Source organism: Maniola hyperantus, chromosome 9 (assembly GCF_902806685.2).
Source record: "Maniola hyperantus chromosome 9, iAphHyp1.2, whole genome shotgun sequence".
Taxonomy (NCBI): domain Eukaryota; kingdom Metazoa; phylum Arthropoda; class Insecta; order Lepidoptera; family Nymphalidae; genus Maniola; species Maniola hyperantus.
The window spans coordinates 6,253,018-6,269,305 of NC_048544.1; the positions used below are offsets into that span (position 1 = coordinate 6,253,018).

The 16,288-nt window shown below is 35.8% G+C and overlaps 1 protein-coding gene and 1 long non-coding RNA gene across 2 annotated transcripts; both read left to right on the forward strand.

Annotated features, from left to right (window-relative positions):
• The first annotated feature begins 580 nt into the window (after positions 1-580).
• On the forward strand, positions 581-2,286 carry LOC138402727 (uncharacterized). Its single transcript, XR_011237072.1, has 2 exons — positions 581-884; positions 1,395-2,286. It is a non-coding gene; the product is annotated as an uncharacterized lncRNA (long non-coding RNA).
• Positions 2,287-10,815: 8,529 nt separating this feature from the next.
• LOC117984932 (uncharacterized) lies at positions 10,816-15,601 on the forward strand. The gene is made up of 5 exons (XM_034971606.2): positions 10,816-11,112; positions 11,440-11,508; positions 12,671-12,744; positions 13,920-14,121; positions 15,291-15,601. Exons 1-5 carry the CDS (start codon positions 11,071-11,073, stop codon positions 15,381-15,383), a joined length of 480 nt encoding a protein of 159 aa, XP_034827497.1. The 5' UTR covers positions 10,816-11,070; the 3' UTR covers positions 15,384-15,601.
• Positions 15,602-16,288: the final 687 nt, after the last annotated feature.

Genomic DNA, 16,288 nt, shown 5'->3' on the forward strand with positions numbered 1-16,288 from the left:
TGGAGATCGTAGAGAGGGAATCGCCCTTGGATGATGGACACGGGGCGGTCCATCACACACAGTGCGATCCTCGAGTTGGTTGACGTGTTGTGGTTCCGGCGTGCCTCTGCGTGCAGACATCCGCTGGCGGAGTAATAATGAGTTGTCGGTCCGTCTACAGCGGTGGGATGGAATGGAACTTCGTGAGGTTTATAGTTGAAAGGAGTCCGATATAATTCTCCTATGGCCGGTGGAATCCATGATGGATTTCGTTACGATAAAAGGTACCTAAATACGTATTTCTTTTTTTTCTGGTTACCTACTAAAAATAGGGATGAGTGACGGTAAACAAACTCATACATTAAGCAAACGTGCAACAAAAAAGTTGTAAAATGTAGAAAATTCCAGTACCTATGATAATTGATAATCATGCAGATGTCTCATTACGTAGGTGTAAAGCGTGCGCCTGCGCATCGATTTTAAATAAAGAACAAATGACGCATGCCTGCGACGTTGCCGCTCTGCGCGCACGCAACTTATCCAGTAGGTGTACTAAACCCACCTGTGTGTCATTATCATACTATTTGACATTGTATCTAGACGTTGCCACACCGCACAGGTTAGTGTCAACATTGTCAACCTGTTTTCCAACTGCGTGTGTGCTCTCACACTGTGAACAAAACACGTATGGATAAATGCTAATTCCTTTACGTTCTGCATCACTGTGTCTCTTGTGTTTTCAAACAAAGCCTCAGCAGCCAGTGACTGTCATTTTGTTCTTTTCTTCTCTGTGATTATAAGCCTCGTTAACAGTGGTGTTATTGTTTATATTTTTTCATAAATAAAGTAAAATTGTTATAATGTTTTTGTCATACGAAATAGTTACAACATTTGGAGTGTCAGCGGTAAGAGAAAGATTTGTTTAATGATAACTTTGTTCGTAAAACTAGGTCAGTGTTAAAATAGAACGTCGAACACATATTTATGTTAATTATCTTGTTGTAAAAACTGTACCTACAGGTTTACAAAGACGATTAATAGATCTCATTTATAAGAAAATTAGGTAGGTACCTATGTAGATAAAGTTATTTATAAATTCCATTGCATATTCTTCATTTTCCCTCAATTTTTTTACTAGCATTCCACATTTGTTTTTGTTTTTCATTTAGCCTGCCTTTTTTATTGATAAGTTAGACTTCAAGTAGGTAACATTAATTTGTCTGATAGGTTATTATTATAGGCGATTAACTTTAACTTCGATATATTATTTAAGTTTTCATCTTTTTCAAATGTTTTCTTATTTTTTGGCACACTGAGATTTCTAAGTTTGAATTCTTTGAGTGTTTTAGTGCATTCATTTGTTATTTCTATTTCTGGGTTTGCCTAAATAGTTTTATCTTTTCTATTAATTTCAGTTGCTTTCGTTTTTCGTGTCAGTGACGGTTCTACTCACGGTGGTATCACGGCGTGGACTCCTGCGACCAGCTCCCAGTAAACAGCCATTGGTTCCGCATACGAAGGAAAGGCCTTTACCATCTGCTCCAGAGCTGACTCCTTTAGCTGACTCTGCATAAAACATTTTTATGGAGATTAGTTAGCGGGATTTTTCATATTATAAGTGAATGTGTTTTGATATCAAGCATAAGATAAGGTCACATTAGCGACATGTCGATTTTACCTGTTTTGTAAGGATTGCCAAAGATTCACATTGGAGGTGGCTGTTTCGTATTTTAGTAGAATAAAGGAAGATGTGGAACCTCAAGTGTGGTTATAATTTTTTCTGTAAATGAAATTCACTGTTGGGTTCTATGCGTTTTCAATACGGTTAGTATGAGCTTGCATAATATCTTGAACACATTCATAGATTTTGAGTTTAAAAATGATGAGTTTTAAAAACTGCACCACATCATTTAATCTTCCATTTTACTTTGACATAAGTACCTAGTTACTCAAATTTTTCTATTATTAGAGATTATTTATTTTACTACCAAACCAACAACGTTGAGATGTGCAATCTTTTACAAAGCCCACAGGGCCCATACTTTGTGAATTATTGTGATAGAAAAAGTGCTACAGTCACAGTTCATACATAATTAAACTTTTAATGTTTCCTTTTCAGGAAAAAAGGAACACTTATAGGATCACTTCATTGTCTGTCTATCTGTTATTTTGTGGTTTCATCACAAAAAAATGTGTTCATGAACAAAATAATAATAATTGGTATTTTCAATTTTCAAAGTAAGATAACTGTACCTACCAACTAGGGTATCATAAGAAAGGACTTTACATGTACATTCTAAAACAGAATTTTATTTATTTTTGTGAATTATAGTTTTTGATTTATCGTGCAAAATGTCGAAACAAAAACCCGAGTACGGAAACCTCGGTGCGCGAGTCTGACTCGCACTTGACCGGTTTTTTATTAAACTCTGATGTTGATAAAGTTTTCGTAAAACTCAATGCTTTACGAAAATCATAAAAGGTTTCGAGATGTGCAAACTTTTACTAATACATTGTGGCTAATTCCAATGTACACAATCTCTAAACTAAACTAAAACGACACGTCTAAATCTATTGCTATCCCCTTTCATAATGTTGCTTGTGGAAAAGGATAGCACTAGATTTAGACCTGTTAATTTAGTTTAGTTTAGAGATTGTGTACAAGAGAATCGGCCCCAGTATTCCCTTATTATTTAATTTAAAATGTATTGCTTGATATTTTATCTTCGCGTCAAGTGTGTGGATCCAACCAGGTGATATGACAAATATTTCTGAAATAAAATTGTTAATGTGACCTTACCCTGAGGATCTGGGTGCCATTTGCATTTGTGTTTGTTGTGTTATTGTCTTATCTCGATTATTATTGATCTAAGCGAGTATTAACTACTATTTATTGATTTATTATTAATATGTAGAAGTAGCCAAACGCTTTATAGACTTAATATTTTTGAAAATATAGACCTAATTATTTTACCTGTATCTGTACATTGCACTCGAACTACACAATTTTTTACTAGGATAAGAAGTATTAAAAATAATTGTGATTAAGTAGGTGCGTTATAATTAATAAGGGTACGCAAAACAAACCGCGTTTTGTTAAGAATTTATTTTTATTAAATGCAAAAAACTAAGTAAATCTTTTTATTTTATTTAATAATCGGAATTAATATTGTAGGTAGGTACTTATTCCGAAAACAGTGTCAATATCCATCCATTTGAAGTATCTAGTTGTTTGGTTGATCATTTTTACCCGACTACGGCAAAGTCAAAAGCAAAGGTTATGTATGATTTTAGCAGTCTATTATGTATGTAGGTTTGTATTTATGTGTGTTCCACTGTAGCGCCTAAACTACTTTGCCGATTTCGGTTTGTTATTATGGTCCAGGTGACGTAGGCTACATTTCATATGAATAAAATCGACGTTACATCAAAAATAGTGAAGGTCTCCAAAACATTTTTTTTTCTATTGTATTGAGTGGGATATCAAATGAAAGAGAAAAAATATTGAGTTCATAAATATATATATATTTTTTTTTATTGATCACGTAAATTTCAATAATACATTTTAAAATAAACAGTTTGCCATCCTCTAGAAACTGTTAAAGTTTATGTGAGGATGGCGAGTTCGCGTTATACAAATTTAATAAAATCTATGTAAAAAAACTGTTATAAAAATTAAAAGCTGTTAATTAGTGCATATTTGTACATATAAAATATCGTTACATGAAACACTTCCTAGACCTAGACTAGGCATCCAAAGAGGCACCTAGATCCAGGAAGTGCCTCTTACAATTTCTTATAAAAATCGCTCTTTTACTGTAGGTATTTTGCAGAGTTAAAGGTAAGCTATTCATTATATTTGCTAAGATATATGAACATGTTCTAGTTCCATACTTATTATTATTCTTAGGTAATTTAAACTTCTTGTAGTTTGGTAAGATGCGCAGCTTTCTGTTTCTCTCTTTACATGTTAGGTGCTTTATGTTATGATATTCTTCTTTCAGGATCGCCAGGCTAACCTTACTTAGCACTGGCAGTAACTTGCAGTACTTAAATAATTTAGAATAATCATTAGAAAATTTTAATTTAATTTTTTTAGGTACTATGGTTTTAATTATTTTTATTTGTAAGTTGTATATGCGTAACAGATAAGTTTTGAAGGTTCTACCATAACTACTTAAGCCATAATCAATTATAGAGTCTGCCAATGCTAAGTAAAGCAGTCTCAGCGTCCTATATGGAAGTTTAAATTTAAGTATATACATTTTACTTAGGATAGCTCTTAATTTATTGCAAATATAGTTTATATGAGGGAGCCAATTAAAGCGATTGTCGATTTTGAGTCCTATATACATGTGTTCACTAACCATTTCAATGGGCGGACAGTTACAGGGGTTTATGTACCCGTGCAGGCAGTCGTGCGAATGAGCAACAATAGAAGCCTTATGCACTGATTTATTGTGCGCAGTATGTATATGCATTGCTTTAGTTTTTTTAGTATTTATTACTAGTCCAACATCATGCGCCCATTTACATAAGGTATCAAAGTTAGCTTGCATCAATCGCTCGGCCGCCTGCAGGTCTCTATTGGCTACGATGAGGCATGTGTCATCTGCGAATTGATACACGGATCCCTCATTGAACAGATTACTCATCTCATTTACGTACATTAGATATTCGGTAGGACCAAGAATCGAACCCTGAGCTGTTCCTTTGGTCGTACGTGTGCTGTCACTAATCGTATTATCTATTTTGACATAGGTTAATCTATTTTGATGATAATTTCTGAACCATTCTAGGAGGGATCCCTGTATTCCACATTTCTCTAGTTTAGAATATAGCGTTTCAAATACCAGCATATCAAACGCTTTACTAAAGTCAATGAAAACCACGAGCACATGCTTCTAATCATTCATGTACTCGTTGATTTCATTGGTAAACAATGTAGTATACAAAATATACCAAGTGTCAGTAACCAAATTTTACTTTATTGTTTGTACTACTAGTAGCGCCAACTAGCGACAGTTTTCACCTCACCACTCCACCTGTTTTGTGATTTTCAATGTGTGATAAAACAGATTAACAGTAATTAAAATGCTAAATAATTTTTTTAGTAGAATAATTATTCTAAGGTAGGTCTGTACATTGTTTAGGTATTAAGAAAAAATCGAATGAAAGAGTGTTTGTGTTTATATTTGACCATTTTAGAGATAAATAATTAATAAGCTTTGTAAGCATGCATTAACATAAATTACTGCCCTGTAAAAATAAAAGATAAAGATAAAATAATAATAATAATTGCATTGTGAAAATTGCAATAGTTAGTTTTGGTTAGACATAACAGATGGTGCTACTACAATCTAGATGCTTTTCGATGTGGTCGCTTCAAAGGTTTAAAACGTAAAAGTTTGAAATAAAAGAAAAAGTTTAAAAAGCTGTAACCCGACTACGGAAAAATATAAAAAATTAAAAAACTGTAACCCGACTAGGTATAAATAAAATAACCTGAAAATTAAGAAACAAGTCAGGTGCTTATAGTGCTGTCATCGTTGTCTTCAGTAAAATAAGTCTTTTGATGTATTATGCCTGTTTATTTAGTCTTATAGCAGTTTCACATTAATAACGTGATAATTCAATTCAAATGCCGTGGATAGAGAAGAGTAAACATGTAAAACAGAATTGGAACCAATTTTTATTGAAGCTAGCTGCAGTAAACTGAATTATAAGCGAAATTTAGCTTTTTTATGATACGCCCTTGCCCCTGCCTGGTAATCAGCCCCTTTCTATACTTGTAACACTTGTATCCATCAGTCTTCAAAGCCGTAAACCATTTAAGCTCGGGCAAAATAAAGAAATAAAAATGGTGACGGGCAACGAAAGCAACATTTTCCAACGCAAAGTGACTTAGGAATAGCGGTAATAAAATCAATCGGACCGGAAAACGATCGAGAATCGAATTCTGAACCGTCGCTTTAAGAGGAAATTAGGCGAGAAACGTCAAATGGAGACTTGCGGCAAGGTAATGGAAGTAGACTGATTCCTAAATGCAATCAATATCCGATAAAGGGACGGCCATTTTGTTTTTAAAAGGCCTTCAAAGGCTGAAAGAAAAGATAGTGGAAACGAAATTGTTAGATAATTTGAGTTTCTAAAGTGGGTACCTAACTAAAACGTACATAAGGATATAAATAATCACTACCCATATTATAAATGCGAAAGTGTGTTTGTTTGTTGGTTTGTCCTTCAATCAGGTCGCAACGGTGCAATGGATTGACATGATTTTTCGCATGGGTATAGAGTATGGACTATAATAGTTAAAGACCGGGAGAGTGTTATAGGCTACTTTTTATCCCGGAAAACCATAGAGTTTTCACGGGGTTTTTAAAAACCACGCGGACAAAGTCGCGGGCATCAGCTAGTGCACAAAATAGTAAATTTATTAAATTAAGCTTACTTAGGTACTTCGCTTGTTCAGTTATCTAAAGAGGTTCGGATGTTGGGTAGAAGTAGCCGTTACTTTGCGGAAGTCCATGATATTATTGAAGGAACCACAATCTTAATTTTCTATAATCCGCCAAAACAGACAAATCTGTATGGTACAACGTACAGTAAGCGATATGCACCATTCGCCCACCCACTACTAAAGAAGCAGAAAGACCAAGCAATACCGTCGAAACCAAAAAACCTCAGTTTTGTAGTGCATCGGCTATGTCTACTGAGGCGCAGACAGGTGGCTTTGATGCCACCTGGCGCAAAAAAACAGTCTCACTATTGTCCAGAGTCCGTAGAAGCAGCAACAGCATCCTACGCATGATAGATGATAAGATGAATGGTCCTCTGATGGGGAAACTTATGATAACTATATATGTAGGTAAAATCTGGTGAGATAAGTAAAACCGGATACCTGTAGCGCACGTACTTACGTTAAAGCACAACTTTCCTTACATCGTTACCAACAGCTGATGTCTGGTAGAAAGTCAATTGCTCTTCACTTTACATACGGTATAATTTGACACGGCTCATACGGTATCAGGAGAGAACCCTTTATCATCCTTATGTATGAACTGTTAGGGGTGAAAATTGTATGTAAGAGTGGTATTTAACTCTGATTTACAAATTGAGTAACCGGTTAAAAAGTAGCGAATAACTTTATGTACAGTTAGTTTTTAAGGGATTAACATAAGGAAATCCAAATGGGAGCAAACCAAATGTAAGTGACATCATCTAATAAGATTCAGAATCATGCAATATTAATCTGCTAGAATCCAGATGATTCCACAACTTCATGCGGGTGGATTTAGGTTTTAAAAGTCCTGTGATAACTTTTTGATTTTTGGGATAAAAAACTGGCCGAATTCAGAGCCACCTCCTATTTGGAAGTCGGTTAAAAAGTAGTCTATATGTCGTCCCATGTCTCTATCAGCCAAATGCTAGTATATATAGGAACGTGAAAAAATTCACAACAGTAGTAGGTATATATAATCAATTTTAAAGGAAAACTATTATGGCTAAGTAGGATTCGCAGGTTAAGGAGTTATATCCGTTTTTCGAGGATTGTTACTTCGTAACCCTACACTGCGCGTGGCCCGCCACGCACTTGGGCGGTTTTTGTATAATATGTTCTTTCATATTTGTCCATTTAATATTGCCTTGCACGAAAAAGCAAACTGTTCCGTTAAACTAACTTAAAACTCGCTCACTGGATACATTAAAACGGTAAATTCAAAACTATCAACAGGTGAACGGTTACAATGGGTGCTTTAGATTACAAAAAGCAAACTGTAATGTAAATATTTATGGACACAATTAAAATTTATCGAGCACCCCGGGGGTGAATTCAGCGGATAATTGGAGTTGGTAGCGGAATTGTATTTCGATTTGGGTAGTTTAGCTTTCATTCTGACTATAATAGTACAGTAAACAATATGATTTAAAGTGTTTTATAGTGTGCTTTTCTTTTGATACACGCTTTTTCTGGTGATATGATTAATAGCATTTAGAAAGAATGTAGCTATCTATATTCCAATGAAATGATTTTCAGAATAGAATCATTAGTTCCTGAGATTTCTCCCCATTCACATATTTTGCCTCTTCAAAATATTAGTATGGACTAATATAGTAACAGGATGGTGAAAAAATCATGACTGGTAAACTTGTAGCAATATTTTGTTATGAACTGCCAAATGGACTAAATCTATCCGCTTAGGTACAGCGGTTAGATTGAGTCCATTTGGCGAAAGATTATCATATGAGGAGATAGATGACAGCCAACCTCGCAGTGGAGAGGCACGAGGAGAGGAAACGGCGAAATAAAAAACATCGTCTGGAAACTTGCTTGCTTGAGAGTTCTCCATCATGCTTTCAAAGATGTGTGAAGTCTGTCAATCCGCACGGCAAATGTAGTGAACTATGACCTAAACTCTTTTCATTCTAAGAGGAGACCCATCCCAGTAGTGGGTCGATGATGGGTTGAGATGATGAATAATAAAATGACTAGGTACATTACATCTACTTTACAACTTTTACTATGAGATTAAAATTTGCAGATTAAGATTCTGGTTATCTGAAACGCCGTCGCACATATTAATTTTCCTCTGGATAATCCCTTTTCCAATTCCACATTCTACAGATTCAACATTCCGACCACTCTTCTAATACCATTAATAACACAATTTTTTCCGTCCGTCCGTCCGTCCGTCTGTCTCTCTGTCCATCGTGTCTGTCAATTAAACTTATAGGGTATTTCCCGTTGACCTAGAATCATGAAATTTGGTGGGTAGGTAGGCCTTATAGCACAAGTAATAGGTTTTGCATTTATCGTGCAAAATCGAGAAAGTGAAAAGTGCCTTGTGTTATCGCACTTATATTTGCCGCCTTTGAAACGGAACGTCACGTCATCTGTTGCGTCGACATTTTGAGTCGATTGTTAAAATACCTACGGGTGTTTGATGGTTTTTAAAGCTAGTCTCGTTTCGACGCGAGACTTGACCGACTATTAAATGCTTTTGTGTTTAGGTCGCCATTTTGATTGAATGGTCGCAATAGCAATTGGGCAAATAGCACCTAATCAAGTTAATATTGCAGTTAGGTTATTATAAAAGGTAAAACTCTCGATAAGTCGTGATTAATATTTAAAATTCACTTCTGGTATGTTTATATTTGAAAATTGAAATACACTGAAAAGATTAGAAGTTATAAGTGAAAGCGATTTTTTAATGTTATGTAGAGATATACTTACATAGAAGAGCTACAACTGAGTCTTTTAGTTCAAGATATAACGAGGGTCAGTAACAACGCCATGAAAGTCGATCCCTCTCCATTTAGATTTAATCAGCAAAGTTTCAATTAATTGCTTGAAACGATCTTTTCATAAACATCGTTTACAGTCTCAAGTTGTTTTTTTTACAAGATTGTCATCACACTATCACAAACCTTATTATATCAGTACCTACTTCAGTACCCTTATTATTAATGCAAAAGTGGTTTGTTGGTCTGTTAAATTGTTGGTTTGTCCTTCAATCACGTCACAACGGTGCAACGGATTGAAGTGATCTTTGCATGGGTATAGATAAAGACCTGGAGAGTGACATAGGCTACTTTTATCTCGGAAAATCACAAGTTCCTATGGGATTTTTAAAAGCCTAAATCCACGCGGACGAAGTCGCGGACATCAGCTAGTACAAAATATAAAAGCCGAAAGGAAATATAATACACTTCTCTATACAAATACGTAATATTTGTAACGGGAGGAGGAATACACCCCGGCAGGGGAGACCAAACAGCCGGGGGTCAGGAAGACAGGTTGAGAAATCGGTGGACTATCCTAGCTGAATCTAGCAACACCACTTTATGCATCCTAGCTGCCACGGAACCCCTCAGATGGTGAGTGAGGCTGACTGGGATCAACCCATTCTCAGAAAATATGACGATTGGGATGGTTTCAGTGGACTGAACATGCCACATGTCGGAAACCTCGTGAGCCAGATTGAGATACTTGCATTTAAATTTTTTTCCGTCCTAGTTATCACGAGGTTCTGGTGATGTTCACCAAAAACACCCTCGACTGTGCCCGGCCACTACCACGATGTCAGGCTTATTCGCTATAATAGTCCTGTCCGTGATGAGGGGACCAGTCCCAATAGAGCCGGACTCCGTCGCACTTGATGTACCGGCACCGATTTATTAATATTCACACAAATAATACCTACTTATGATGACGCTACCCGGAGTATGGATCGGGATAACACAACTTGGGTCTCGGAGACAGACGTCGCGACACCATAGGCGCCAGCTCTCGCTGCGGGTCAAAGATTATACAAGCAGAAGGTAAGTTCGTTTTTTGAAGGATTGATGCCTTTAATTACCAGAAAGGTCTAATAAGAACAATAAATAGTTATAGGTAGGCAGTATGAGAGAGAATAAAGTTTTAAAGTTTAAGGGTGTCTGGCAGGGGATTGCCACGACTCTTAGTGTCGTGTAAGTCAATGCACGACGTAATTTCTAATACTATTTTGAAGAAAATATAAATAAATTAGACTTATAAGAAATAGAATATACTTTGACGAAAGATTTCTTACATCTAATAAGTCTTTGTTACCTGTTATCTGGCAAAGCCAGTATGATCCAGACTTCATAGTCGCTGATCGTTCCTCCGTGTTGGAGACAATCGCCAAAAAAACTTTCAGCTTTTATAAAATAGCAAAGGTCGCGCGCTGTGTAGATACACACAGAAGCGTTCAAGTTTATCTTTACATTTTAAAATACAATTCTTGAGTTTTGGAGTTAAATAATAGGTACCATACTTATCTTTGAGCATGGTAGCAGGTCTGTTTTATTTATGATCTTTGAAAAAGCGCGGTTGCGTCTTTATCAAAACTGTAGCAGAATCTGATTGGTCAGTTTATATTTGCTTGAGGATTTTGGCCAATAGTAAAGGTATAAAAAATACTTTCAACCAATAAGAAAACCATGAAAGTTCCTTATTTTCAGTTTCTTGTGTCCGTTGAAGTTAGAGCATAGAATTTTGATTTTTTCCATGTTTACGTGTATTTAGGATAATAGTGAAATGAGTGCAAAGTGCTGTGTTTAAATATGATAATTATTTACATCGATATCTTATTGTTATCAATTTTGGTAAGTAACCTGGTGGTAATTTACTATGCAGGACTTTTTGCTTAGAATAAGGCACTTATGTGAAAACTCGTACCTATTTATCACTTAACATCCATTGGAATAGGTAGGAGGGCAATAAATTAACTCGTCTTAAAAAAGTGACAACCACCAATATATCTCCGTTATTGTTAAAATATACAATAAGTATTAAATTAAGTGAACTTTTGATGGGAACTGTGGTCTATGTTTGACACATTTACATAATATAGTCTGCGAGTAAATTACAATCTATTCATTTTGTAAACCATTAATGTTTTGTATTTAACCAGTCCTTGCACATCATTTCAGCTACTCCTAATTGTTTTTACATGCGGATATTCAGCGTACCGTGTATATAGACTACAGCAGAATGGACAGGTATGGTTAAAAAAAAATTAATTAATTGATTACCATTTTTTAAAATCTCTACATAATATACAACAAAGTCGCTTCACGCTTCACCTATTCAATTATAAAAAACACACGTTCATACGTTTAAAGGAACGAAATTATTTAACATCTCTATCGTCTATCCAAATCTTCAGCTAAACACAGAATCAGGCAATGGCAGTGCGACGCTATAACTGCACGGCTGGATGTCATACTGAATGCGCGCGTAAGCATGTACGATTTGGCAGTAGCTCGCACAGTATGGCAGTAGCGCGGATCTAAAGTGCGCCTCGCATTGTGAAATCTTAGTAATAGCTTCTTGTATGACAACTACTATAGGAGCCATATTGGACACGTTTTCGTCGCGCATTCTGTATATTGTTTAGTCCTTTAACGATACATGATTCAAAGGTCAAACTTTATAAATTTCAAAGTCAAATATATGTAGGTATAAGGGTGGGTGAGTGTTCCTTTATTACCCTTCAGGAAAGGCGGGTGCAAGTGATATACCTACTCAAAGTTCGTTTGAAAGGAAAATCCTTCATCCTGGGGAGATGTTTTGCCCGGGAGCCACCTGATCCTGTTTTATTGACGAATTTCGTTGTATATTCGAGCGTTCGAGTGTTCGAGCTTGAATACTTCGTTAGGGCGTTGATTTTCGGTACAGTTCTCTCATAGAAATTTACATAGTGACTTACTAATTTATTAAAGAACTACTTAGGTGACGCTCGCGACTTTATCCTTGTAGATTTAGGTTTTTGAAAATCCCATGGAAACTCTTTGACTTTCTATTATAAAAAGAAGCCTATGTAACTCTCCAGGTCTTTAACATACAAAAATATTTTTTTCAGTCCATTCATGCAAAAAATTCTTTCTATCTACGCAAAAAATCACGTAGATCCGTTGTTCAGTTGTGATTGAAGGACAAACCAATAATATGAGTAAACAATAGGTACCTCAATGTTTTGGTACGATGCTGCGTAGAAAACGTAAAAATAGGCTTTTAGGTTATACTTACCGCTTTTATCTAAGACGGCATTGTTTTTACCTGGTGGTAGGTAAAATCAGGTGAAATCGCAATCAAGGGCTTATTTGCCTTCAAGTATTAGAGAGGTATATTTTATAATTATATTACAACTGAATTTTTCAGGTTGCTATACTGCTGAGACCTACGAAAGTGTTGTTTTCTCATAAAAAAGAGGGAGAAACCAACGAACAGTTAAGGTATGATTTTTTTTAATGTCTGGGCACATAGTACCTACCTTGGTCAGGGTATACGTATCATAATCGATTCTAGTATTTACATACCTATTTAAATATTAATAAGTTGATTGAATTTTGCTTGCTATGTAGACAACGTACCTTGCTATAATAATTATACTTTACTTTTATATTACCACTTTCGACCCCCTAATTAATTTAAATTTATTATTCTCGTAAATCCTAATAAGTTAATCATAAAATTCAACAAGAGTAAGTATAGTGTGTCCACACAGTTATTACCTATTATTTACCAAAATAAAATAATTAAAGCAATAAAATTATCTGATTGCACATTTAAAATAATAAACTTTTCCAATGTCCGCCCTTAAAATTCTTATTTATTAAAAGTAATAATTTCATAGCTCCTTACTCAAATCCATACTAATATTATAAATGCGGAAGTATGTAGGTCTGTCTGTCCGTCTGTAGGTCTGTTTATCTATCTGCTAGCCTTTCACGGCCCTTCCGTTCAACCGATTTTGATAAAATTTGGTAAGTATAGCGATAACTTTCATCCCGGGGAAAGACATAGGCTATTTTTTATTCCGGAAAATCAAAGAGTTTTCACGGGGTTTTTAAAACCTAAAACCACACGGACGAAGTCGCGGGCACCATCTAGTTATTAATGTACCTTGGTACCAATTTTATTAGATAGTGTTCTCTAATTCTATTTTCGGTATAAAATTTTCGCCAATTGTTTGAATTTTTTTTATATACGCTTCTCAAGTTTCACACTCAAAGACGGAACAGAAAAAACAGAATGATATCAATAAAATTAAGAGTTACTTTATAATTTACGAAATAAGCTAGGATTCCATCCATCCTTATATTATAAATACGAAATGTGCCTGTTTGTTCGTATGGCCTGACCGCTGAACGGATCTTGATGGACACAAATATAGTTTGCCTCACAGAAACGGAGATAGGGTACTTTTTATGCCTAAAAATACCTTTGTCCCACAGGAAAACAGAATTTTCAAAAGCGAATTCCATGTGAACAAAGTCTTAGGCATTAGCTAGTATTTTTATTACCTTTTCTTCGTAACAGTAAACAAAATCATGAGAAAAAAAAACTTCTATACATCGTCAACTTCAGACTTTAAAATCCTTTATAGAATTTGATAATTCTTTTCCAGAACTGTGGTAGCGTACCAAAATCCTTTTACTGGGGATTACTGTGTGCATAAGAGTCGAGAACCGAAAGGTTACCTCAACTCTATGGAACCGGATTCGCCTGACAGCGGACTTTCTGATGATCAGTATGAGCCCCTGAATCTAGTGCCGCCGTGTCCACCTCCGAGGGATACTCCGGGGCTACCAGTATATGAGCCTAATCAGGTAATCTATGACACTTTAATGTACTATCCGTACGATACAGTGTGTTTTTAAGGTTCCGTACCTCAAAAGGAAAAACGGAACCCTTATAGGATCACTTTGTTGTCTGTCTGTCTGTCTGTCTGTCAAGAAACCTACTTCCCGTTACTACGTACTAGGGTACTTCCCGTTGACCTAGAATCATGAAATTTCGCAGGTAGGTAGATCTTATAGATGACATTTGGGGAAAAAACTGAAAACCGTGAATTTAGGGTTAGATCACACAAAAAAAAAATTGTGGTCATGAACTAATAATTAGTATTTTCAACTTTCGAAGTGAGTGACTATATCAAGTGGGGTATCATATGAAAGGTCTTCACCTGTACTTTCTAAAACAGATTTTTATTTATTTTTATGCATCATAGTTTTTTAATTATCGTGCAAAATGTCGAAAAAATACGACTGTAGTACGGAACCCTCATTGCGCGAGCCTGACTCGCACTTGGCCGGTTTTTTTTACTGAGATAGTATGGGGAATAAGATGTAATTTATTGTTTCTACAGTAGGTAATCCGCGAAGCGGTGGAGGTCTTCTTGAAGTACTCGATCGACATTATAAAAAATGTCAGTTAATTTCATTGATTTTTATAGACAACTCACGCCCGACCATAAAATTACGACGACTATGCCAAAATTGTTTCCATAAAAAAGACCTAAAGTTTCCTAAGACTTTCTTTCCCTGTATCTCCTATAGTATTAGATTTCTCCATACTGTCCCAGTTAAAAAAACACACTGTATACTACACTTCCTACTATAAGTATCTAAATAATATATAAAGGTGACTGACTGACTGATCTATCAACGCACAGCTCAAACTACTGGACGGATCAAACTGAAATTTGGCACGCAGATAGCTATTATGACGTAGGCATCCGCTATGAAAGGATTTTTGAAAATTCAACCCCTAAGAGGGTGAAGTCCACGCGGACGAAGTCGCGAGCATAAGCTAGTAAGTAGATCGTTCTTCCCTGTGTTGGGGACAATACGCAGATAAACTTTCAGCTTTTATAAAATCATGAACTTCGTCCGGGTTCTGGCCCTCACGGGATCTTAGTCCATCTAGATCTTAGTTATCCATTATAGGTTTGTGGAGAGGAATTTTCATAATATTTTCACAAATAACGTTGTTTCAGTATCAGGAGCCGGTTAAGCCACCCATGACGCCGGTTTACGACAACAGCGTCAATAAAACATGGAAATGGGAATACACCGAGTATCAAATCTAAATTTACTCGCTGATGGAGAAGTTATGGATGTAACAGTTGTACCAGAAAGCCACAAAATCACCTAACGCATTAACTCTATTCTTTAAAAAAAACAATGACTACAAATACCAAACACCTACCTATTTTTAGTAGTTAGTTCAACATTATGCTAATAGAGCTGAGATCTTTAGAGCGTAGGTACCTACTTTGATTAATACCAGAATGCTGAACCTGCGATTGCCAACCTATTATATTGAAGAAACACGATTTTCGCCATTTTGGCGCACAAACCAGCAATGAGCGTCATGTGAGCCTACTCGGACCTACATGTTAGTGATGATACATCTAAATAAGTATATAAAATAAAGAACTGACTGATCAGTCAACGCACAGCTCAAACTGTTGGACGGATCGGGCTGGGCATGCAGATAGCTATAAATATGTAGATATCCGCTAAGAAAGGACTTTTGAAAATTCACTCCTAAGGGGGTAAAATTGGGATTTGAAATTTGTGTCGTCCACGCGAACAAAGTCGCGGGAATAAGCTATCAAATTATTTGATACAAAGTGCCAATTTTAATTCGCGGTACGTTAAGTGGGGTAACTAAAAGAAACTGTGTGGATGATAAGTACACTTCTTCTAGTGTACTTTACATTTCTATTTCAGTGTTTAAGTCTGCCTTAAGTTTCAGTTAAGCGAAGTCGAAAATTTGCTCAGACTTTACATAACTGACTACTAATTACTATGGATCTCAGCCAGACTAATAAAGTTTTAGTCTTAGTTTAAAATTTAGCCGAGTTGTACAAATTCTTTATCATGTCAATTCTTTTCAGAGATTTTAAAACATTTTATTGTTAGGTAGGTACGACTAATAACACTACGAATAACATAGAGGACCTCCCTGGCGCAGTGCTAAGCACTGCGC